General features: G+C 46.7%; 1 protein-coding gene across 7 annotated transcripts in view; it reads left to right on the forward strand.

Annotated features, from left to right (window-relative positions):
• RBM47 (RNA binding motif protein 47) overlaps positions 1-24,201 on the forward strand; it is a 165,957-nt gene extending 141,756 nt beyond the window's left edge. For 4 of the 7 annotated variants that reach the window (XM_045573163.1, XM_036417930.2, XM_036417921.2 and 1 more), the window contains 3 exons: positions 173-379; positions 1,691-1,875; positions 5,728-8,544. In XM_045573163.1, coding sequence (XP_045429119.1) covers positions 173-379; positions 1,691-1,875; positions 5,728-5,967 — 632 coding nt within the window. In that variant the 3' untranslated portion in view covers positions 5,968-8,544. Of the gene's footprint in view, positions 1-172; positions 380-1,690; positions 1,876-5,727; positions 8,545-17,503; positions 17,510-24,190 lie in introns of those variants that run through there. The other 3 variants (XM_036417903.2, XM_045573183.1, XM_045573184.1) reach the window with 3 other exon arrangements.
• The last annotated feature ends 1,009 nt before the right edge of the window (positions 24,202-25,210 follow it).

Raw genomic sequence — 25,210 nt, forward strand, 5'->3', positions numbered from 1 at the left:
TGGTCTCACATAATTGTCCTTATCTTTACCAGCTCGTAGAACAGCCGAAGGGGTAGCCCCCTGCCGCTTAGACGCGGAGCAAGCATCTGAACGCTAAGCACCTTGAGTTAACGTCTACCTCCTGTGCTGTCACTGTTGGTCGCTCATCATTTTTTTGTGTTGTCATCATAAGCAGGCAGCATAAGAGGCCGGGGCCGAGGCGCAGCTGGCAACAGAGCCCCAGGGCCCAGGGGTTCCTACCTCGGGGGATACTCTGCTGGCCGTGGCATATATAGCCGATATCATGAAGGGAAAGGAAAGCAGCAAGAAAAAGGATTTGAACTTGTACCGAATCTGGAAATCTCTACGGTCAACCCCGTTGCCATTAAACCCGGTGCAGGTCAGTATCCGTGAGAGCGAGAATGCATCCATTCCGCCTAAACCCCAGCCCCCTCTTTGCAGCGACCCCACGCCTGCCCCGGGCTCCTGCACGTGGGTGTCTCCTCTCGTGGGCAGCCAGAGGCGAGGCAGAGCGTGTGGCCACCTGGCTGTTCTTCGCCTGGAATGTAACAGGACTGTCTAGCTCAAGTCCAACCTCCCAGTAATGGGTTTTTCAAGTGTGTGTCATCCGTTGTTAGGCTTTTCCTCCATCTGTGACTGAGTCGGCAGAGTTGTGGGCGCAGGAGGGGGATAATGGGAGAATATGAGGCTGTTCTACATCCTCTATCAGCTAAGCACTGCCTTTTCCTTTACTAAATCCCATTTCTACTCCAGCCATCGGAAGCCAGAGGGTGCATGCAAGCTAGCTTATTGCCATTCTGAGAATTGTAGAAAATCCCCCCTTCTGGAGCCACTAGCACTATTTGTCCCTCTTCATGGACTTAACCAACCTGGAGGTCCCGGGAACTAGAGAACAAGGCAGCTGCTAACTGCCCGGATTCCAGTTCCTTGCACTCATTTCTTCCTCTCGCTGGATCAAGAGATCGGCATAGGGGAGCTCGGGGGATTCAAGCCAGGAACCTTGAACTTTGCCTTCACCTCCAGGCCTCTCAGACCAGTTTGCCAGTGTTGTGGTGCCCTTTGGTGAGACAGGTCTCTCTGGCCCCAACCTGCATGGAACTTTATTTAACTCCAGCGTGTGAGCACAGCACAGAGTCCTCACTAGCACTGCCAAGAGCCGGGAGTGGGTCCTCGGGGGATCCTCCTCCAGACCGCTTCCTGGTTTCCCTGAGGGGAGATGGGAGAGCTCTTAGAGAGACCCCTCACTTTGAAGTCCAGCTCCTCTGATTTCCCTTAACAGAGCCTGCGGAGCAGAAGGTTCGCATAGGCCGGCGAGGGCTTAAAAGCATTTTCCCAGTAGAACGTCCTTTTGAATTTAACTCAGTGCTATGGTTTGGGTTTTTGTTTTGGAGGAGGGAATGTACGTATATCTGTTGTTTTTTGTTGGTTTGGGCCTGCGAGAAAAATCCTACGATTTCTGCAATCTAGCGACTCCTCAGCCTGGCTTTCCGGATAAATGCCCCTGATGTCATCATCACTGTAAAACAGAGCCCTTGTCTTTCTGTGATTCCATAAAGCAGCCTGGGGACAGCAGGTGCTGAGAAAGCATACGTTAGCAGCTGCCAAACTTGGTTTAAAAAAAAAAAAAAAAAAAACATCAAGAAAGTGCCGGCCCAGTGACGCACCCGTTTCCCTCTTCCTTCTCTTGCAGTGGCCATCCCTGCCATAGGGGCCCAGTATTCCATGTTCCAGGCGGCTCCCGCCCCTAAAATGATTGAAGATGGCAAAATCCACGCCATGGAGCACATGATCAGCCCCATCGCCGTGCAGCCGGACCCAGCCGCGGCCGCGGCCGCCGCCGTCATCCCCGCGGTGACAACGCCGCCGCCTTTCCAGGTAACGGTTCCCGCTGCCGCCGCCCCTGTGCACGGTGGGAGGCCCCCTTCGCACGGATTCGCTTCCTGTTCCGCAGGGGAGTTCATTGGGTGCCTCGCTCTCTGCTGGAACTGTGGAATCAGGTGGCAGAAAAAAAAACTCTTAACATAAACCATGGCAGGACAGAACAATTTTCAATAACTATTGCATTGCTCTGCTGTTACCACTGTGTGAAAGATGGGAAGCAATATACACACATGCCATGTAATTTTTCAATGTCACAATATTGTGCTTACTATTTTTTTTTAAATATATTTTATTGATTTTTACAGAGAGGAAGGGAGAGGAATAGAGAGTCAGAAACATCGATGATAGAGAAACATTAATCAGCTGCCTCCTGCACACCTCCTACTGGGGGATAAGCCCGCAACCAAGGAACATGTCCTTGACAGGAATCGAATCTGGGACCCTTCAGTCTGCAGGCCGACTGAGCCAAACCAGTTAGGGCGACACGATAATTTTTAACTCATGTTTTTTGTTAAGGTGCCAGAGTCAGGGAATAGTTCCCAGCTTCACATTTCGAATTGCAGTTCAATGAAGAATTTTGTTTTTAAACCTCTCTGGGTATAAATATGTACATTTATATACATATATAAGCACGCGTGTACATGAAGAGAGAAATAACCTGTAGAGGTAGAGATATGTGAAACTTCATACAATCTGCCCATAATCATCTCCTCCAAGCATATCCTACTATTCCCACATCTCTCCCAATCCACCTCACCTTTCACCCACCTCCCCCCACTTTGCTCACAGTGTTCCCCTGTGTGCAGCTTCCTCCATCTCATCTCATTTCAGCATCTTCCCCGTCCACCTGGCCTTGGAAGTCTCGTTACCTACAGCATTACTTGGCATATGCCTGCCAGTATGTTCCATCTCCCCAATTAAAATGAAGCTCCTCCAGCCCTGGCTGGTTTGCTCAGTGGTTAGAGCTTCAGACTGCCTATTCCCGGTCAAGGGCATGTTCCTGGGTTGCAGGTTTAGTCCCTGGTCCCAGTTGGGGGGCATGTGCAGGAGGCAACCAATCTCTCCCTCCTTTCTTCCCTCCCTCCTACCCCTACTTCACTCCTTCCCTCCCCACCCTACTTCCTTCCACTCTCTCTAAAAATCAATAGAATAAATATCCTTAGGCTCCTCCTGACAAGGGCTACATCTTACATTTCTTTATCTCTTCAGTGCATAGCACAGTGAAAGACAGCCATTTATCCAATCAGAAATTCAAGTCTTGTTAAAGCTATTCTTTGTGAGGCAGTAGAGTGACAGCCAAGTGTCGATACTTCTTGAGAACTGTGAATATCTACAGTAACCTACAAGTGACACTTAGTGGAATTATTGTAATTTCTAATTCCTCTTTATTAAGGAACGTGTGAGCCGAAACCGGTTTAGCTCAGTGGATAGAGCGTCGGCCTGCAGACTGAAGGGTCCCAGGTTCGATTCTGGTCAAGGGCATGTACCTTGGTTTCAGGCACATCCCCAGTAGGGGGTATGCAGGAGGCAGCTGATCAATGTTTCTCTCTCATTGATGTTTCTAACTCTCTATCCCTCTCCCTTCCTCTCCATAAAAAATAATAAAATATATTAAAAACAAAAACTAAAGCACATGAACGTCTCTTTGGCATGTAGCATCGGTTCTGGTCAGGCCCAGATTTCCAGACCTCACATGCATGTCGACTAGCACGCTGTTGCTCTCTCGTGTCACTCAGCACTGGATGTCGCCTTCAGGGTCTTTATTTGATGTCTCTGCTTAAGAATCTGCTCGATGTACAAGCATTAATCAGTTGGTTCCTTTGGAGGATTTTCCCTCCGTCAGTGTATTCTGCAGAATGCCTGGTGCTACTGACTGTTTTAACCGGGGAATGGCTCCTTTGGGTGTGCGTGGCCTTGGTGCTGTCCCTCAAACCTACGTGCTCCGGGTCCCGCCTCTCTGGCCTTTGACCTGCTTCTCTGCCTGCTCCGTCCTCGCCCCCTCTGTGTTCTCTGCCAAACCGCAGCAGAGCGAGGAGCATTTGAAACACTCCTGGTGGGTGGATGGAACACATTGCTGAGCCCAGGTGTTGGGCTGGCCTGTAACATATGGGAAGGTTTCTCCCTGATGTCACTCCCCCTGCGGTGACCCCCCTTTGTGCGTTTGTCAGTAAATATATGCCTGCACATTTGGAAAAGATTGCTCGGGTCTTGCTGTGAACCAGTCTTCCCAGTTCCAAAGTTCCTCTCCCGGGTTGTAAAATGTTGCCAAAGAGGAGCTTGTTGTTATAGGTGTTAGACGGCAAGATCCTGCAGGCTTTCCAGTGCAGGCTCTGGAGTCACTGTGCCACCGCTCCAGGCTCTTCCTCCCTGTGTAGCCACTGAGCACACGCTAACCTCTCCATTAACCCCAGTCCCAGCTTCCTCAGTGGTCGTAAGGATCCCATATGTCATACAAATAAGGCACTTAGACTCGTGTCTGGCAAACCACAATCTCTCGGGTATTATTATCATCATTAGTATAATTATTATTGTGGTTACAGTTGGGGGGAAAATGACTCTGAGATTATGAAGTTCCTTTGAACATAATTTTGTCACTCTGACTTGCAGATTTTGTAAAGGAGTGATATTCCTTTATTTAAAAAATCTAGGAGGAAATAATTTTTTAAATGTAATTATCCATGTCCTAGATCCTGAATTATTTATAGATGCATTAAGACACAGAAAACCTTAGCAGCGTTTGCTACAGAGCACCCTGTGGAAGATAAGGTGCTCCAGATATTTTGTTAAATGTGTATCTTATTTTACCCAAAATCCCCTTCTCTGTAGCAAACACGTGGGGAAATACTGAACCACAGTATGCCCTGTCTACTCATCTGTGCTCTGAAAACACAGTATGTTATACTTTCAGGTAGAGGGGGCCAAGCAGCAGGGACTTTTACAGTCGGTGGTAGCAGCTTCAGTCAGCTTATTTTTCCTGGTTCACGTGAAAACTCCCCCTTATCCTTCCTGAGATACAACCTCCAACTTCCCAGGTTGGTAGGTTCCTTTTGTAAGTTTCTTCAACAGTTTGTATGTATAGTGGCGGTACACCTTAGGCGGTTAAAAACCATTACATTTGTTGCAAATTGTGTATGGTCGATTAAAAAAAAAAAAAATTTAGGAACAGCTTACAAAACTGCCTCTTTGGAGGGTCGGCATACTTTTCTCCATAAAGTTGTCAGTCCTTTCTCTTTGCTTTTGAAATATCATGTTCCTTCAGTTAAGTATGAATTGAGGCAGCTGGTCCCTGTTGTAGCGGAGGAAACATGTTCTTATTGACTTTTAGAGAGAGGAAGGGAGAGAGAAAGGGAGAAACATCGACCGGTTGCCTCCGTAAGCACCCCAGGAACCGAACCCACAACCTCAGCATGTGCCCTGACCGGGAATCCAACCAGCAACCCTTTGGTGCACTGGACAACGCTGAACCAACTGAGCTGCACCGGCCATAGCTAAGGACATTTGTAATGACTGTGAGCTCAAGGCAGTAAAGGGAGGATTCTCCACTGCCTTCTCTATTAATAGTTCCCTGGGCATATGCTGATGGAGCGAATGGTGGGTAGCAGATTCCTTCAGCATTCTGGCTTTCACTTTCACCTAGGAATTCCAATGAGCCTTGAGATGCAGCTCTGCCTTATCTTCATGGCTCTTTTCTCTGTTGACTCCTCTACCTCCCCTCCCTGAGAGCGGGGGGGCCTTTCTTTTGACATCTGGGCATTGAACGGAGCTGTGAAATGAATGGATGACTAACTCCATGGGGAAACGTGTGCCCCCCTGACCAGTAAGGCTTCTTTTCCTTCTCCTCCTCAGGGCCGCCCCATAACTCCAGTGTACACGGTGGCTCCAAACCTTCAGAGAATCCCCGCCGCCGGGATCTACGGGGCCAGCTACGTGCCATTTGCCGCCCCGGCCACGGCCACGATCGCCACACTACAGAAGAACGCGGCCGCGGCCGCCGCCGTCTACGGAGGATACGCGGGCTACATACCTCAGGCCTTCCCCGCCGCTGCTATCCAGGTCCCCATCCACGACATCTACCAGACATACTGACTGCCCCACGGAACTGCCGCTGAAGGAACACTTTACTATTTATGAAGAAAGAGCGTGGTGGATCAGCACACACATGACACCTGAACGTGAAGAATGTAGTCGAGTACCATACTGGAATATTTTATACACACACATGAAGTTTTCCCTAGTTTTTTAAGACTATTTTTTCCACCGAGAAGGCCTGTGTTCATACATTTCTAAGAGACTTGCAATGGTTCGTGCCTTAAGATCATCTCTTAAAAAAAACCAATTTGTATGCTGTAGTAGTACTTTTGTATAGAGGTTTTTGGTGTTTTTCTTTTTTTTTTTTTTTTTTGTATTTTTAAGGATATATTTTCAGTATGAAGGTTATTTTCTTAACTTCTGCACTCCAGAGATTTCTATTTTGTAGTACCTTCAGTAATATATCAACTATATATTTAAAAAGAAAAAAGAAAAAAAAAAAGAGCACACTTGAGCAGCTAGGGAACTATTTTGAGAAGTATATTCAATATTTAAAGATACAAACAGTAGTGCTTTAAAACTATCACATAAGACGTTATTTTAAAAACTATTACTGGAAAGTGCAATTTTAAAATGAGTAAAACCTCTATGTGTGCTGGCATTAAGGGTTGCCCGGGTTACCATGGGTTATCTACGATGCTTCTATTTTTTTTTTTTTTTTAAAGACGTACAACGCCCGGTCTCTCCCGCAGCCAGCATCGGAGAGACTTGTCACACTCGGGGGTCCAGACACTGGAAAGCTCTCCCTGCCACCGTGCCCCGGGGCTAGCTCACACTCCCCGGGTCTTTGCTCTTCAACCTGATGTTGCCTTCTACTTACTCCCCAGCTAATTCTACCCACCCCACCTCCCCGTGTGGCAAGTCTAGAGCAGATGAATTATGCTGGTAGAGAAAACATGGGTGGCTTTTGTACTTCTTCCTGGGTTTTCTGTTGGGGATTTTTTGGTTTTGGTTGGGGACGTATTTTCAGTAGCCGAGTACGTGTAAGCACAGATTTTAATAGTTTTTCCATGAGACACCTTTGCATAGCTATTTAATTGCCCGATAGAAGACTTCAGTTCCTTTTCTCACGCTTTGTATTTTATTTGCCTTTGAAGCGTGAGTTTTGTAGAGACGATGAATGTTATGGTAGCAAGGCCCCCAGAGACTCCTGCTGCAGAGAGTGACGCTTCTAGTTGCCTTAACTGTGTTTCATGCAGAATGTCTGTGGTCGCCAGTGGCGTTAGAAAGAGTATGTTTATTGGACAGGGCTCTCCTCCCGGGCTGTGCCCGCCCAGGAGGAGGAGGGGTTGGGGGGAGACCTGCAGGAGTTAAGACATAGTTTGTAAATATCTCCTAATGCGACTTCTTAGGTTTTTTTGTTGTTGTTGTTGCAGAAGTTCATGGTATAGAGTTTAATGCAAAAGGAAACCATTTTATTTCAATGCTAATTAAGCGTTTTGTCTTATTGGGAAGGAAATATATTGCTGCAGTGTTCCGTGCCTGTTTAAAGGCTTCTATTTAGCAGAGTGAATGTAAAATACAGTACAATATTAAGATTGTCATCTACTTTATGAAATACACCACCGTGGAATTTTTTTCTTTTTTTTTAAGGCCCTACCAAGAAAGTGAGGTGTGCAATAGCTAGCAAGACACACACGGTTGTGTTTCTATAGAATGCCAGAGACCCAGCAAATCTTCCCACGCGCTGAATTTTTGCTGGTGGCCGGAATTCTTATTTGTGGATGAATAATAGGATCATGCCTCTAACGAATATTTTAGTTTTGTTTTAAATTTTAAATTAAGAGAGTCCCAAATCCTGCACCACCCCCACCCTTCCCTACCCCGCTACCAATTTAGAGTGGGATGAATTTTTTAGAGAGAAGCAATATTTATTTATTGTGTAAGGTTACTGAGCGCTCACAAAGGCCTTTAAACACTCTTAGCCTTTCTTTCCATCATTCCTAAATGACATAAAGGAATTGTGCAATGTCCCTGACGATGTACCCAGCAAGCTGCACCCAAACTCGAGTGCTGTTCGGATCAGAGCCTCAGCCGTTGGCTTCGTGTGAAAGAAGTGGTCTCCCAGCGTCTGGTTGTCACAGAGGTTCACCGGCTGAGGCTCCGACCCAGCGGCCTTACTGTATTTTACATGAGCCTGTACACTGTGTTTTTTTTTTTTTTTGGGGGGGGGGGGGGAAGAATTATAAAAAGGAAAGGAAAAAGAAATGATACCTTAACATGGCGAACGCCAGACTACCTTAAAAACAAATGTTGGTGACAGCCAGCTACCTACCAGTGAGCCTCTTAGAACTGTTTCTATTTCGAACCCATTTCACATACACTACTGAGGTAAGTTTATAACTTGAAATGTGAACTTTTTTTTTTTTTTTTTTTTTAGGGTTAAGAACAAACGATATAAATGTAAAAAAAAAAAAATGCTTTAGCGTTTTCTGTTTTCAAACGCGCTAGTGGTTTGCTTCTCGTTAGTTGCTTTGTATTTGAAAAGCTTTTAAACTTATTTCGCTCTTGCTCCATTTACAGTACATTCTTAGGCTGTATGTAGTAAATAAAGCTTTCTTTAAAGCAATTTCAGACCTTATTCTAAGTTGTGTTTTCTTTATGTCATACTAGAGACCCATAACCTCTTTTTTTTTTCTCCTCCTAACAAAATAAGGGTTAGAAAAACCCTAACACCACTGCAGGAGTGAACAAATTCAGTACTTTCAGCTGGAAAACCAGCAGGTGGCTATCCTGTCTTTTCGTTCGGAATTACCGCTGTCGATGGGGTAGTCGTAACTGAATTATTACTACGTCAAACTTGAACTCTTGGAAGCTACTCAGCATCCGGATTGGAATAGGATGTGGAGAGCCTGTCACGGCTGTCACTGAAGTTAGTTTATGATCCTGTTAGGCTTTACACTCAACTTTTCTAAGTGGAGGCAGTTGGTGTGACACTGAGCTATTTGGTGGTTTCGTGAAAGCGCGGGGTGGCCTGAATGTGGGTCACAGCATAGGAAACCAGCACCTTCTGTTCCTCCTTTCCACAGGCTCAGAAGGTGAGCAGAACACTTCCTTCCCCTTTCTCTGAAGTCCATCACTCACTCGGGACAGCGCCCGTCAGCAGAGCCAATCAGATGATTCAAGGGAGAGTGACGGGTTGTCAATGGAATTCTAAATATGGCCTCCCGTAGTTCTGCCATTGATTATAAGAATTTTACCTTCTTAGTCTTGAACTGCCTGAGTTATAGCATCCGGATCCACATTCCTCTTAAAAAGATAAAGGCCCTTTTAGAGGCAGAAGAGGCTTGGAAACTTTCCAGATGACAGAACACTAGGCATTATTTTCAGGGGCAACCAGATCTGCTGATCCCTTCTTGTCCTAGGACCCTGGTCGGCAAACTGCAGTTCTCGAGCCACATGCGGCTCTTTGGACCCTTGAGTGTGGCTCTTCCACAAAATACCACGGCCTGGGCGAGTCCATTTTGAAGAAGTGGCATTAGAAGAAGTTTAAGTTTAAAAAATTCGGCTCTCAGAAGAAATTTCAGTCGTACTGTTGATATTTGGCTCTGTGGACTAAAGAGCTTGGACCTAGGAGAAGAGCCCAGATGCCTTTCAAGTTACAGAATCACGGCGTTTGATCAGTCTCCTTAGAAAAAGAATGAGCGATCCTACAAAATGTGAATTGCACTCTCCTGGAGGGTAGGCTTTGTTCTAGGTGCTCCAGTGGCTACAGTATGAACTAAAGCAAAAATAAAAATAAAATAAATCTTGCATCCATAGAGCTTCCATTCCTATGGGAGAACACAGACAAAAGTAGCAGGTGGGGTAAATGCTACGATGGATTATATGACCCGTTAGGCTCCCGGGCTCAGGTGGACCTCAATAAACTCTGAAGAAGGCAGGGCAGGCAACTCGATTGGCCAAAGTCACACAGCTGGTAGGAACCTGGACTGCAACCTGAGCTCAAGCGCCAGTTCCCAGATTCTTCCTAACGGCACACTGGCCCTGGAAATGGATAAAACCAGTCATGCCACCCACCTACTTCAGAGCCCAGAAAAAGGAAAAAATGAATGTATTATTACTTTTTTTTTTTTTTTTTAACAAGGGTAGCTTCTTTTTTGTTGTTATTTGCTAAAAGGTATATTTTCATATGCACCCTCTTTTCTTGGGGGATGGGAACTGAAGGTAGAATGGCTGAGAATGCATACTCTCAGCACGAAGACACAGCAGCTGTACGTGAGGCTGCTGGACATGTGTTCTCTGGTGGACGTAAGGCGTTCTGTCTGTGAGGCCGTCCCTCACAGATGATGGAGGAGGCTAGAGAATGACCATGGGGAGATAATTCCCTCGGGTCCTCCACTAAGCTAGGTGTCCCATGCATGTTTTTATCCCAAAAGTATCAATCGTGACAACATACAAAAGCACTAATTTAGTTGACAAAACAATTAGCAGAAAAAGGACCCTGTGGACAGGCCAGCAGCCATCGCTGTCATCTGCTGCGCTAGGTGTATTTTGTCAGCTAAAATGGACTTCCCTGGCTTACCAGACCCTAGTGTAAGGATATTAGAGCCTTTGACATTTTAAAAGAAATGTATAGTACATCAAGTATTATGGGGTATTTTTTTTAAATAGTCCCGTGGGCACAAAATGTGGCATGGCTGCTTTGATGAAATGGCATTTTGACCCCATGACCCTAAAAAAAATTACTGAGTAGGTAGGATGGTAGAGATACACCCCCCTTTGATCCTTGCCCTACCACACCTTGACCCATTCCCCATCTCTGACCACTCAAGTTCAAGGGCAAGATTAGGCTTAAATATAAAAGGAGACTCAAGAGATATCCACAAAGTGTTTGCCAATTCCAAGTACTAAGGTGTTGACTGGATGTAGCCTTTTCTTTGTCCTCTTTTCCCTCAGTAGTGTAACCTTCCTAAGCACCCGATATTCTTGTTGCCTAACTCCTCACACCAGTCCACCTGGAAAAAAATGCGATTGCCCAAACACTCAGCGCTGTGAGCAAACACCTTGGCCCTAGTGGAACAAGGTTGAGTTTGCAGTCGGCATGCCTGGGAGGTGAAACCCCAGCTTTGCCACTGACTTGTCAGCATGTGACCTTGGGAAAGATGCCTTGCTTGTCTGAGCACCAGGTTCTCAACTGGTGGAGATAATCATCCTGACCTCCTACGGTTGTTGAAAACCAGAGGAGTTAACGAATCTTGACAAAATCTGGTGTGTCGTAGGCACTCAACAAACACTTCCCTTCTGTATATGCCTCCCTTCTTTATGCATTCTGCTATGGTAACTCCAGTAAGCCTTTTCATTTTATGCCCTTTTTATTCCTTTTGTTTCTGTTTATTCCAATAAATGTTTGTGTGAGTGCCAGCTGTGTGCCAGCACAGCGTGAGGCACTGGAGAGACAGTGATCAACAAAACGGATCTCTCTGCCCTCCAGATACTCCCAGGCGTGATAACAATGCTGCAAGGGCCACAAAATGCTGGGGACACCGACACAGGCCTAGCCGAGAGGTTAGGAAACATTTGGGGAAGAAGTGGCTTGTGAGCCATGACTACAGGAGGAGTAGGAGTTAGGGCCAGTGAGAAGAAAAGGGGGGAACAAAAGGTGCCAGGTCCAGAGGAAAACGCATGGTATATTCAAATCTGCTGCCTCCAGGAGAAGGAGAAAGGGTGTGAAGAAATGCAACCGTTGTTCCGTTCAGTGTCAAACGCGGTTCATGGGCCTGTGTGAACTGTGGCAGAAAGGGAATTGGTCCCTAGAACAGGGAAGTGGGAAGAACTCTAAATCATTTCTCCTTAGGGTTTTGAGTTTCTTAGAGAAAATGGCGGCGCTCAGTATTTACCAGAGGGGTTGATTGTCCAGCAACCAACAGTCAGGTGTGTCTGAGTGCTCCCCCTAGTGGGCAACTCCTTTCAGCCTTCCTGCCCCAGGTGCTGTCTGCCCACCCTGATCTGGTGAGAGAGTCTGTAGGGGCTGCGAAGGGTTTTAGGGTTTCCCACACCTTCCTTCAGATCCAGGTTCCACTTCTGGAGACATTTAGCAGCTACGTGTGTGGGCCAGGCTGGCTGTCCCCCCTCTCCCTCGGGTAGCCCTCCAGGAATACAGGCTTCTCAGCAAAGGTGATAAAAAGCTACAGTCCTCCAGAGGACTGCAGGGACAGAGGAGGGTCCCACGTAAAATCTTCAGAAGTGCCCTGGCTTCCTCGGTGGGATTATATGATATTTCCTTGCAACTCCATCCCTACAGGATTATGCCCACAATCAAAAGCAACACCAAACCCTGCAATTGCAAGAAATATGACCTTTCCTGAGCTAATTTTTAGCTACCCTTCTTTCTTGGCTTGCTCTACTTTGTTTGTCAAAAACCTTCATTAATGATTAACCAACCACGAGATTTAAATAGGCCTGAGTCATTCTGAGGCAGGTAAGACAAGTTGCTGAAGCTCGGTTGTTTCTGAAATGACCTTGCCGGGGGCACTTGGTCAAGACGTGGTGAGTGTATGGCATTGCGAAAGCACCAGGCCCAGCAATTTTGGTTTTGCTGGGACTTTTCCATTCCTTTTCCAGAACCTTTATTCCAAAGAGTGGTGGCACCAGAGAAGAGGATTTCTTTCAGACTCACTCCACCCCACTTCAAATATGGTCTTTTGACACTTTCTCAGTCTTATACAAAGTGCTATGCAAACTTAGCTTCCCAACAGGCCCCTGGACTGACTTTCCTAAATGAGATGCTCCCCTAAGAAGAGCAATTCTGAAAATGCTACTGATTCTAAATGTGCTCTAGCGTTTACAGAAGGAAGTGTTGTGAGCAGAAGAGACAAAAACAAAAATAACTCCAGAGCTAAGGATGAGCACGAGGGATCACTCATAAGGATGGGGGTAATCCACCCATTTTGTAAGGATTTCAATCATTTGTTTGTTCTAGAAGTTACACTGATCTCCTAAAGGAGTTGCTTCACCATAAAGGTAATTGGAAAGGAGAGGGGGGGGAAAATCACCCATGGCAGAACATGAGGTATAAAACCTGGAGTATCCAGCCACTGTAGGATTACATATTCCTGGTGGCTTCCAAATCTCTTGCACCCTATTTCCCCTTTCATTAAATTTTCTCTCAGGAAAGGAAGAAACAAACTATTGTAATTCACATTGAGGTGAGTTATGTGTTTTTCACCAAGCCCTTTAATCAATAAACAGAGGAAGAAAGCCCTAATTTTGAGCCATAGCCAGTCAAGTAAAGAGAATTGCTTCAAGGGTCAGGAGGACCTCCACCTGCCCATGACATTGTACCACTAAAGCAGCCCAGACTAGCCCAGCCGGCGGGTCAGTGGTTGAGCATCAACCTATGAACCAGGAAGTCATGGTTCACTTCCTGATTAGGTCACATGCCCAGGTTGTGGGCTTGATCCCCAGTAGGGGGCATACAGGAGGCAGCCAATCAATGATTCTCTCTCATCATTGATGTTCCTATCCCTCTTCCTCTCTGAAACCAATAAAAATATTTTTTTTAAAACAAGCACAAGAAAACACAGCAGTCCAGTCTAGGGAGCTCAGCTTAGGAATTACATTTGTTTGTTCTAGAAGTTACACTGATATCCTAAAAGGTCAATTAACATTAACTGATCTTCTAAAAGATCAATTAACCCTCTGGAGAGTTAATTGAACAATGCTAATAATGAAGAAAATACTGGAAAGAAACTCTAATCAAGGAACTTCCCTTATTCCACAGCATTAATATCATTAGCTTATCTTTGAATAGATTTCAGTGTCCACCAAAGGCTTTCTTCATCTCTATCTCACTTGAATCTCACGACAATCCTTAAGACAATTACAGAAGGCATTGTTCTCCTTCTTTTGCTTTTCCTCCTCTTCATTTATTCACTTATTTGTTTATTCAACAAATGTCTTTCTGAGCTTCTAGTGTGTGTCAGATGATAGTAGGCTGGGCTAAGGGGCTAACAAAGGAGTTAGAGATGGGATGGACTCAAGATGTTTTAACGTCAATAAATGCTGGTGACTAGTTGGTGATGGAACAAGGGGAAATGAAGAATAACACCTGAGCATCTGGCCTGGATTATTGGGTGGATAATGGTGCGATTTTATATGGCTAATATTTATCACTGTGCTAGGCATTTTGCATGAACTGGCCCATCTAATCCTCTTAATGATTCCACGTGATTATTCTTATCCCCATTTAATAGATAAGGAACCTGAGAAACAGAGAGGGTAAATTGGATGCCCAACATCACACAGCTAGTAAGTGACAGAATCTGGATTTAGACTCCGGCAGCCTGAACACAGAATCCACATTTCTTCTTCTTCTTTTTTTATTGTTGATTTCAGAGAGAAAGGGAGAAAGGGAGAGAGGTAGGAACATCAATGATGAGAGAGAATCATTGATTGGCCGCTTCTTGCATGCCCTCTACTGGGGATCAAGCCCACAACCCGGGCATGTGCCCTTGACCAGAATCAAACCCGGGACCCTTCTGTTCACAGGCTCTATCCACTGAGCCAAACTGGCTAGGGCCAGAATCCACATTCTTACCCAGTACCAATGGACATGGTCTGCAATTTATGGACATCAGTACAGAGGGAGTTGTAAATTCAGTTGAGCCTAAGACAAGACCAGTTTGGGAAATGTTGAGCTTAAGCTGCCAAGAAAAGTCCAAAAGTTGGATGTATGGGGGAAGGGAAGGAGTATTTATAGCAAATATAAAGGCTATGACTTTGGGGAAATGTCAATAGATGTATTTTTTCATTTGCTTTGAATCGTGGTGTCTGGGACTCCCTATAACTGGGATCAATAGGTTTCAATACTTCAGGGGAGAGTGGGGTGTTAGCCAAAAGTCCAAGCCATTCTTCAGCTTTGACTATCAGATTCTTTTAAGTCCATAGCAAGACATTCACAGGATGTCTTTCCATTTATTTAGGCCTTTTAAAATTTATTCCAGCAATGTTTTATTGTTTTTATTATACAAGTCTTAGTTAAATTTATTCCCAAGAAGATTATTATGTTTAATGCTACTGTACATGGGTTTGTTTTTGGATTATTCATTGCTAGTGTGTAGAAACCAACTGATTGTTGTATGTTTGTAGCATCCATTTTAACTCCTTGTTTCATTTCTCAGTTTATTCAGAACAAGGCAGGGAAAAAGAGGTGCTATTTATTGGGACCCTTTCAGAAACCAACAGATACACACATGTTGGGTATCTGAGGACATGGGATGAAGGTCAGACAGGAATGTGCACGATGACAAGGGAGGGGTCAAGGATGGGATTTGGTGCATACCAATGATTAGGGGACAGTCAGAAGAAGTCTTAGAAATAGGAGGGGAACTACGTGTTTCATTACATGTTCCTATGACAAAGTTCGGCCCAAAGCTTACAGGCTTCAAACAACAACTAGGCCATGTCTGTGTTGTCATGTCTGGTACTAGGCTTCTGCCTGGTATTTGACCACATTCATTTTGCCCACTATAAAATAAGTCTGGAGACCATGAAACTACATTGATGTGTTCTTTTAGTCTGACATTTAAAGGTTTGGTGTCTGTGTTGAGGAGGTAATGGGGTAAGGCAGTGGTTTGCTAAAAAAATGTTTACCAACTGGCTCTCCAGAAAGAAAGAGCCCTGATTTGTCCCCTTTGCAAGTTTCCGTTGTGTAAATCGTCCCATCATGGCTGATTTCAAGACACACGATGCTACCACTGACGTGCAGAGCTGGGAAGAGAGTGCCATACCTCAGCTGTATTCAGTATTTCCCCCATACAGATAAAATAGGCATAATTAACTTTAACAGCATACAGAACAGTGGCAAGTTTTGAGTATTTTTCCTTTTGTGTTTAATATAACTTATTTTACCACAAGTCAATGTAATCTGGCTTTAATAATAGCTACATTTAACAATTCACTCACGAACTTCCTAAAAATGAAACAATCAGCTCTCACGAGCCAGCACAGGTCAGCTTCAGTCTGGGCTAGAGGCACACATTGAGCGAAGGGACTCCACCTTGTGCGAACAGGAAAGCTTGGACCTTTGAGGACAGACAGACTCCTCTCAGACCGGCTTCGTATGAGAATTTGGGCAAGTCACTCAATCTCAGTTTCTTCATCAGTGAAGTGGATGGAATTATTATTCTTTCAAGGTTGTTGTAAAAATTAAAATACATGGAGTCTGATCCGTGAGAGGTGTTCAGAATGCTAGCTCAGTATTATTTTCCCATAGTTTATAGCAAAGCTCCACTTTTCCATTGTACACAGAAAGACACTTGAGCCGAAACCGGTTTGGCTCAGTGGATAGAGTGTTGGCCTGTGGACTCAAGGGTCCCAGGTTCGATTCTGGTCAAGGGCATGTACCTTGGTTGCGGGCACATCCCCAGAAGGGGATGTGCAAGAGGCAGCTGATTGATGTTTCTCTTTCATCGGTATTTCTAATTCTCTATCCCTCTCTGTAAAAAATCAATTAAAAAAAATATATATATATATATATATATATATATATATATATATATATATATATATATATATATATATATTTAGAAAGACACTTGAGAGTCACCCAGGTTACAGTTGGAAGTCACCAAGTCCAACATGAGCTATGACACTCGTGTGAGGACATAGATGCAAATAAGCTTCCCTTACTATACACTTTGCATGGGCAGAGCCTTGGGAGTCTTGCCCCGGGGAGTTTGACAGAAGGAGGAGCAGAGCATCAGGCGCCTGGCAACCCTAGAAATTGGGCTGTGACATAATCAGACGGTGATTCTATATCCCCCCTTCAAGGCCTTTCTGCCCCCCCAAATATATTCCCAACAGACTGTTCAAAAACGTGACCATTTTACCCTTTACATCTCAAATGTGTTCCTAAAGGGAGTAAGGATTTGCCCAGAGCACACCACCAGGCTCAGTGGATGAGTCGGCCTGCGTGGCAGAGAGCAGGGCCCCGGAGAAATGTCACCGGGGCAGGTGTGTGGGTGTGGGACAGGCGCAGGGGACTGGGCCAAAGGTTCTGGCGCGGAGCAGGGCTCTGCTGGGGGCTGTTGGGACATGCAGGGAGGGGAAGATACCAAGCAGCAGGGAGAAGGAAGGGTCAAAAAGAGACACAAAACCAGTTCTGCCCCACCTCCCGGAGCGGCTGGGGCCTCGGATGCCACACACCCCGTGAGAAAGCTCCCACCCTCCCCGCTGCTCTGTGTCCTCACCTGCAAGCGCCGGGGATACGGTTAATCAGGAAGTAAGCCACAGTGGCTGGCACCGCTCCACCTTCAACTCGTCTGTCAACATTCTGCAGCCTCTCTGGAGGAGTCTGTGGAAAGATGAGCTAAGAGGTGTAATCCTTTCGCCCTGGGGAGGCCAGGTGGGTGCCCCCACCCCCACCCCCACCCTCCCGGAATACTGGTCATTCACCAAACAGCAGTGGTAACCTGTCCATCGTGTTTTAGGTACGGAAAATCTGCCATTCTGGCAAACCCCACCAGAACAGGGTCTACCCTCAGAGAGGGGTGGCCAAAGAGTGTGTTGGGAAACCTGGCTTTGTGCTCAGCTGGGGGTCCCTGGGCAAGTCCCCTGGCTTCCCTAGACTTCCCTATCCTCTCTGTAAACCGACCTTGCAAGGTTGTTGTGGGGGTGGCACAACGCGAGGAAGACGCTTTGCCCAGTCGTGGGGAGTGTTGTCGCAGGTGTTGGGGCAGCTGGTGTCTAGCCTACTACCTACGTGACCTCAACAAGGTATGTCCTCTTTCTGGGTCTTCGTTTCCTCATTTGTGTCTTGTGGACCAGGTAAGCTCACAGGCGCCCCTAGTCCTCGCGTCCTGTTATTCCAGGACAAACAGGATTCTTTGCCTCCGCGCTGGCCCTGCCTGTCTGTGGTGAGAGATTAGGCCGTTTGCTTTTGCTGTTGCAATGCTCAGATGGCAAAGACCTTTGACAGAAGGCCTGATGACTCCTGCCTTGCCAGAGCTCCAAGGCTCTGGGACAAAGAGCAAGCTAGGGTGCTTCTCGAACCTCGGCATTAGAAGAGGGACAGGGTGCTGGGCAGCAGGGCCTGAGTGCAGTGAAAATGATGCCCTCAAAATGCTGCCTAGAGGGGATCGGGATAGACATGTCGACATTTGCTGGGGGATCCAGCGTCATCTCCTGAGATCCTGCCCCCAAAATAGTGGTGGTGGAGAGGGGAAGAGACAGCTCTCCGCTTCCGGAATAAAATTCCCTCTGGCCTCTGGCTGACTGAGGCAACGGCTCTTCTTTCCCATCGAAGCGTGTGAGCGATTCCAATAAAGTGAGAGCCAGAGAAACGGGCGGGTGACGTCAAAGCCTGTCTCTCCAGGTTGGAGGAAACGGAGGGAAAGGATGAATGCAGGTGGAACCCTGCTCATGCCCTTAGACGTGCCTAGCATTCCCAGTTGCCTTCATGTCCTTCCCTAAGGTACGTAACGGGACAAGGATTGAGCCCCTTGGACCCAGGACAGAAGGAAAGTCTCCTCAGACCTGGGTCCTAACGCAGGATGCCAAGGAGTTCAGGCCGGCTTATTCCCAGAATACTTTGGGTCAGCCCCATCTTCACTAAAACAACAACAGCCCTAGCCAGTTGGGCTCAGCAGATAGAGCTTCGGCCCCCAGAATGAAGGGTCCCGTGTTTGATTCCGGTCAAGGGCAGGTACCTCAGTTGCAAGCTTGGTCCCTGGCCCAGGCCCTGGTCACAGGGCACATGAAGGAAGCAAACCAATCAATGTGTCTCTCTTACATCAATGTCTCTGTCTCTCCCCCTGCCTCCCACTCCCTCTAAAAATCAAGGAGGAAAAAATATCCCCGGGTGAAGATTAACAAAAATAAGAAATAAATAAATAAATAAACAAACAAACAAACAACAGCAACTTATGCTTCTGTGTAGGGCACATTTGCTCCCATCTGTGTTTTCCTAGAGCCTCATTTCTGTAGGGGCCTCCCCTAATTTCCATTAGCGACTTCCAGATGTCGGTTAAGGAGCTGGCTTCCAGCTGGCAGAAAGCATTGCTCATTAGGAACAGTCACAAGACCTCGGGCCCTCGGATGACAGCTCACAGGGCTCCTGTCACCCTCCCAGCTGGAAGGTCTCTGCTGAACGACTGGCTTCCTCAAGTGTTCCCCTGCGTGTCTTGGACTGTGATAAACTTTCAAGGTCAAGTTTCAGGGGTTTTTTATACTGTCCCTCATTTTATGCCACTAATTCCCACCCCTCTCCCTCCCCCTGCCCAGCAGTGAGAAAGAAGCATCTGTCACAGAAAAATGGCCTGAGTGGGCAGGGGACAGCCCCCACCCAGCCACAATCCAGCTGCCATCTCTGCGTACCTCTGTCACTTCGTTTCCTGCCCGGATTCAGAAGAGTGGGGACTGCAAGGGGCCCTAGAGATCATGTGTCCCACCCAACCCCAGCCTGCCCACTGATCATCACGCCATGGCCACACTTTCATGCAAAGTAATGGCAATACACTCAGCATCGCCTCAAACAGGAAACCAGCCTTGTCCATGCCCTTCCACTTAAACAGTGTGCCCAACCTGAAAATTATCTCATGGTAACCACGGTTATCCCAATACAGTTAATTTTTTTAAAAAAAATAGAATCTCACAAGGAGCTTGGGGAGGGCTCTCTTTGACCACTTGCACGATCCTATTATCTTGGCACAAACCAACAAAGGTGAGTGTAATGGTTTCCTAAGGCTGCCATAACAAAGCACCCCAGCCTGTGTGACTTAGACCACAGAATTTATTTTTATTTTAATTTTTTTATTTTATTTTATTTTAAATATATTTTATTGATTTTTTTTTTTACAGAGAGAAAAAGAGAGGGATAGAGCTAGAAACATCTATGAGAGAGAAATATGGATCAGCTGCCTCCTGCACACACCCCACTGGTGATGTGCCCGCAACCAAGGTACATGCCCTTGACCGGAATCGAACCTGGGACCTTTCAGTCCACAGGCTGACGCTCTATCCACTGAGCCAAATCGGTTTCGGCTAGACCACAGAATTTATTTCTCACAATTCTGAAGGCTAGAAGTTCATGACCAAGGTGTCGGCAGGTTTGGTTTCTCCAAAGGGCTTCTTCCTTGGCTTACAGGTGGCTGGCTCTCTTGTGGCTGTGTCCTCACCCGGCTTTCCCACTGTGTCCCTGCATCCCAGGTGTTTCTTGGTGTGTCCAAATTTCGTCTTCTTATAAGGGCACCAGACAGATTGGACTTAGGCGCTTTGTAATGCCTCGTTTTAACTTAATCACCCATTTAAAGGCCCTATCTCTAACTGTAGTCACATTCTGAAGTACTGAGGGCTAGGCTTCCACATGGGATTTTAAGGGGACACGTTTCAGCCCACTACGGTGAGCTTCCTGCTCTCCTTGGTTGCTGGTGAGGAGGGAAAGACGAACTCTGTAGAATTTCAAAGGGATACAGACATTCAGGGATGAGCTATCCAGGGGTTAGCCACTAGAACCAGGAACGCAAAATCAGAAGAAAAGTAAAAAGAGCTCAGATCACTGGGCCTGAAAGGGAAAAGGCTGTTTTCCTTTGGTTGAAACACAGGTGTCAGGCTGAAGTAGGCTCACCCTACAACTGGCTATGCAGGGGCCAGACTTTCCTTGTGTCGTCATCTTATCTGTTGTCACTTGCTAGAGAAAAATAACTGGTTGCCCGATGCAGCTTCAACCTGAGTTTAAATCAGTTATTTTATTTATTTATTTTAATATATTTTATTGATTTTACACAGAGAGGAACTGAGAGGGATAGAGAGTTAGAAACGTCGATGAGAGAGAAACATCAACCAGCTGCCTCTTGCACACCCCCCACTGGGGATGTGCCTGCAACCAAGTTACATGCCCTTGACCGGAATTGAACCCGGGACCCCTCAGTCCGCAGGGCAATGCTCTATCCACTGGGCCAAACTGGTTATGGTTAAATCAGTTATTTAATTGGTCCCTTTTGGGTCCTGCTCAGGGTCTCCTACTTCTGCTGGCTTCTTCCCCATTCTGCCCCAGGGTGTCTGAGCCTGCCTGCTCGTGGGGAAGAAGGCACCATGGTTTTACACAGACCCTTACGTGGGTCCTTGTCTCTGAGGTCCAGCTCGCCCCACCATTGATGCCTGCAGTTGCTGTAGCTCCTGGTCTGGGCTCCCTGTCCCCTGGGCCCTCACTGCTCCTGAAGCTGCGGAGTCTGCAGAGCTCTGCCAAGTCCCCCTCTGCCATCGGGATAGTGGGTCAGGGCTGGCTTGCCGGCTCTCCAGCTGGGACTGTAAAGTGAACCCTCTCTCTGCTTGATGTGCAGCCTGATTTTGTTCTACGTTGCATTGCCCACTCCACCCTTGGCCCATCCCAGAGCAGAAACTGCGACAAGAGCTCTCCTCACAGTCTTCACAAGCAGGGCATGGGGGAGAGACCTGTCTTCTCCCGGCCTCCCAGCCGGTGGGACACGCCTTTCAAACGGACACCGGAGCATGGACCTCACCACTTGCCCTCCTAACGTGGCCTCCGTCCATGGCCTCCTCTTCCCATGATGCCCCAGGACAAGAAGAGGCAGTGAGCTCATTTTCTTCCTCAGCTTCATCGTTTCCTGGCCGTAATCTAAGCCTACGTTATGAACAGAGTTACTAGTACCTTCCCTGTCCTATCAGAGGAACCCATGGTCTAGATCAGTGGTCAGCAAACTCATTAGTCCACAGAGCCAAATATCAACAGTACAATGATTGAAATTTCTTTTGAGACCCCAAAATTTTAAACTTAAACTTCTTCTAATGCCACTCCTTCAAAATAGACTCACCCAAGCCGTGGTATTTTACGGAAGAGCCACACTCAAGGGGCTAAGAGCCACATGTGGTTCGCGAGCTCCATTTTGCCGACCACGGGTCTAGACCAACTGGAAGGTATCTTTAGAAAAATGTTTTCTCTCACCCCAAGTCTAGCATTCAAGTCATGTCATGCCGTGGACTCTATTTTGAATGTCAGAAACTGCTACTAATTCTCTTTCTCTTTGAATTCCTTCAGGGAAGCATTCTACTCACTTCTCCAGACAAAAGGGCCCAGCAGCCAGGAAGGAAAAGCACAGGAATCTCCCCTCCCACTCGAGCGGTGTGTGCGTACTTGCTGGGCAATGGCAATTCCCTAACATGCTTGCTTAATGATTTTTTTTAGGAAATGAAAGAGAAAAGGAGAAAGAAAAGTAATATATCGAAGATAATGCCCTGGCCAGTGTAGCTAAGTGGTTAGAGCTTTGGCCTGCACACCAAAGGGTCTCAGGTTTTATTCTAGGCCCAGGTTCCTGGTGCATGCTGGAGACAACCAATTGATGTGCCTCTCTCACATCGATGTTTCTCTCTCTCTCTCCCTCCCTCTCTCTTTCTCTTTCTCTCTCTCTCCCTCTCTCTCCCTCTCTCTCCCTCTCTCTCTCTCTCTCCCTCCCTCCCTCCCTCCCTTCTCTCCACTCTCTCTAAAAATCAATGGGAAAAATATTCTCAGGTAAGTATTAACTACAACAACTATATATATATATATGACTAATTATCACCTGTTTTGTTAGGGTAGAAGCATAAACATTTGAGTTGGATTGAAATGGAAACTGTTTTGAGCAGTTTGAGAGGCTGAGCATGGAAGCATACTTGGGATTTGGATCGGGAAGGCTAATCCCGCAGAAGACAAAGACATGAACGAAATGACGTCTGCAAATCTCCTCTAGGTGATACGCCTGCTCCCCCAACCCTGAGAAGGCCCAGAGCTGTGCTGGAGCCATCAGTGCATGCGTGTGGCCAAAGAGGCCACACCCAGCATGGTGGTCTCTGTGAGAGCGGCAAAAAGATTTTGGTTCTGCAGAGAGCCTATGAAATCCTTCTTAGCAAGTGGATGGAAGCTCCTTAGCTTTCAGGAGACTTGGAGGCTTTGGGAAGAAGAAACTCAGAAAAGCAACAGGATTCCTTCAGAACCTGGAGACTGGGAAGCTGAGGGAAGTTGGGGACAGTGAGCCGACTCCACCGGGGGGCCTGGCTTGGTGACTCTTTGGAGGCTGATAGGGCTTTAGAGAAGGAGGTCACTTGGCTTCTCCATGCCTCATTCTCCATGTTCCTCATTCTCAGCGAGAGCATTGGCACCTCCCTCTGACATACGCGGAGTGGGTTACATGAGAAAATGTAGATCCTGCTCCCAGCACAGGGCCTGGCCCACAGCCCATTGTCAGTAAATGACAGCTGCTTTATTACGGCCATTGTTTTAGAGAAACCCCGAAAAAATACTACAGGGAAGGCAGCGTGGGGAAACCTGCAGGAGGATCCTCTGGTATAGAAAATAAACCAAAGATCTTTTTGTATGCCCTCCTCCCCGCCCCCCCCCCCTTTTTTTTGGGTAAAACCAAGGAGCAAAAAGATATGATTCTGAGATTCCTTCCATGTCAAAAAGGAACATAATGTAACCAGTGTCATCTGGGTTTTTACCAAGAAAACGACAAGGATATTTGACCCCACGCTGTAGGGTGAGGTTCGCATGCTGAAAGCTCGGCCCCTCTACTGTCCCTGTGACTGAAAAGTCAAGGTCCTCAGGCTGAGTGATTTGGGGCAATCTATGCAAGATACTGAGTGGGAGAACTCGGGTTGAGTCCAAAGTGGAAAATTCCCATTTTTATGGTGGTTCCATAACTGGTGAGTTAAAAATGAACCAAAGAGATAGAAATAATGCAGACCAGAGGTGGGGGTGGGAAAACCAGGGAAGTGAGGGATGCAGGAAGTAGAATGGAGGAAAAAAAGGACACTCGAGCTCGCACCATAATCCCTGTGATTCAGCAGTTCAAGAGATCTTCCCAGTCAGCACGCCTCTGATCTTCCAGATAAGGAAACTGAGGCTCAGGAAGTCAAAGTACTCGCCCAAGTCCATAATTAACTAACCTGGGTCTCCCAGCTTCCATCGGGCACTCTTTCCAAATCCAGAGATTAGAGAGAAGAGCCAAGGAAGAAAAAAAAAAAAGGTCATTTCTATCCAAGTCCCAAGACCGATGATTGGTTAGCTGGCAACTAGCAGCTTGATGAAAAGAAACTTGACTCCAAGAACTGCCGCCAGGAGAAGGCCCCGGGGATGCAGGCCCAATGTTAAAACAACACGCGGTTGGCGTTGAGCAATGGATGGCAGGACTCCAGGCACAGGAAGGGGGGAAATGCACCTGTTCAGGTACTGAAGCGAAGCAGGACTTAGGCAGCCCCGGCCCCAGCAGGAGAGAAGCCACAGGAGGTGAGAGCAAAAGGCATGGTTAAAACAAATTCACTTTGCAACACTGTCCACAATTCCATCACATTAGTGGACTTTTTTTTCCCCCCTTGCTGCCCAGCATCCAAGTCCCTTGTCATAACTTTTGAGGAACCTCCCTTTGTGAGAAAAAGCACTCTTTTAGCTGAAACCGGTTTGGCTCAGTGGATAGAGCGTTGGCTTGCGGACTAAAGGGTCCCAGGTTCGATTCCAGTCAAGGGCATGTACCTTGGTTGCGGGCACATCCCCATGGGGCGGGGGGGGGGGGGGGGGGGGGGGGGGAGTGCAGGAGGCAGCTGATTGATGTTTTATCTCATCGATGTTTCTGACTCTCATCTCTCTCTCTTCCTCTCTGTAAAAAAATCAATATATATATATATGTGTGTGTGTGTGTGTGTGTGTGTATATATATATATATATATATATATATATATATATATATTTTTTTTTTTTTTTTTTTTTAAGCATTCTTTTAGAACCAACATCTCAAGAGTTAACCAGAGGGCATGAACCCAGGGTAGCTATGCTGTATCTTCCGGTTATTAGCCAATGCTACACAGCACAGCGTGGAAAAGGCAGAAATCCTTGCCCTTTTTGCCCTCAAATGCCAGAGACCACACAGATTCTAGGCCACCACCACCAAGGACTGTGAACTAACTATGCAAAGTCAAAGAAATAGTGATGTTGGATCCGTGGTGGCCGCTGAGGTTCTCTGTCATTAAAATCCGTGTCTAGCCTGGCTGGTGTGGCTCAGTGGCTGAGAGTGGACCTATGAACCAGGAGGTCACAGTTGGATTCCCAGACAGGGCAAATACCCTGTTGTGGGCTTGATCCCCAGTAGGGGGCGGGCAGGAGGCAGCCAATTGATGGCTTTTCTTTCATCCATGTTTCTCTCTCTGCCTTCCTCTCTCTGAAATAAATTTAAAGAAAAACATATTTTTTTAAAAAAATCAACGTCCAAGGATAGTGACCCTGGTTGATGATAATGGTGACGTTCTCATCGCA

This window comes from Pipistrellus kuhlii, unplaced genomic scaffold (genome assembly GCF_014108245.1).
Source record: "Pipistrellus kuhlii isolate mPipKuh1 unplaced genomic scaffold, mPipKuh1.p scaffold_m20_p_1, whole genome shotgun sequence".
Classification (NCBI taxonomy): domain Eukaryota; kingdom Metazoa; phylum Chordata; class Mammalia; order Chiroptera; family Vespertilionidae; genus Pipistrellus; species Pipistrellus kuhlii.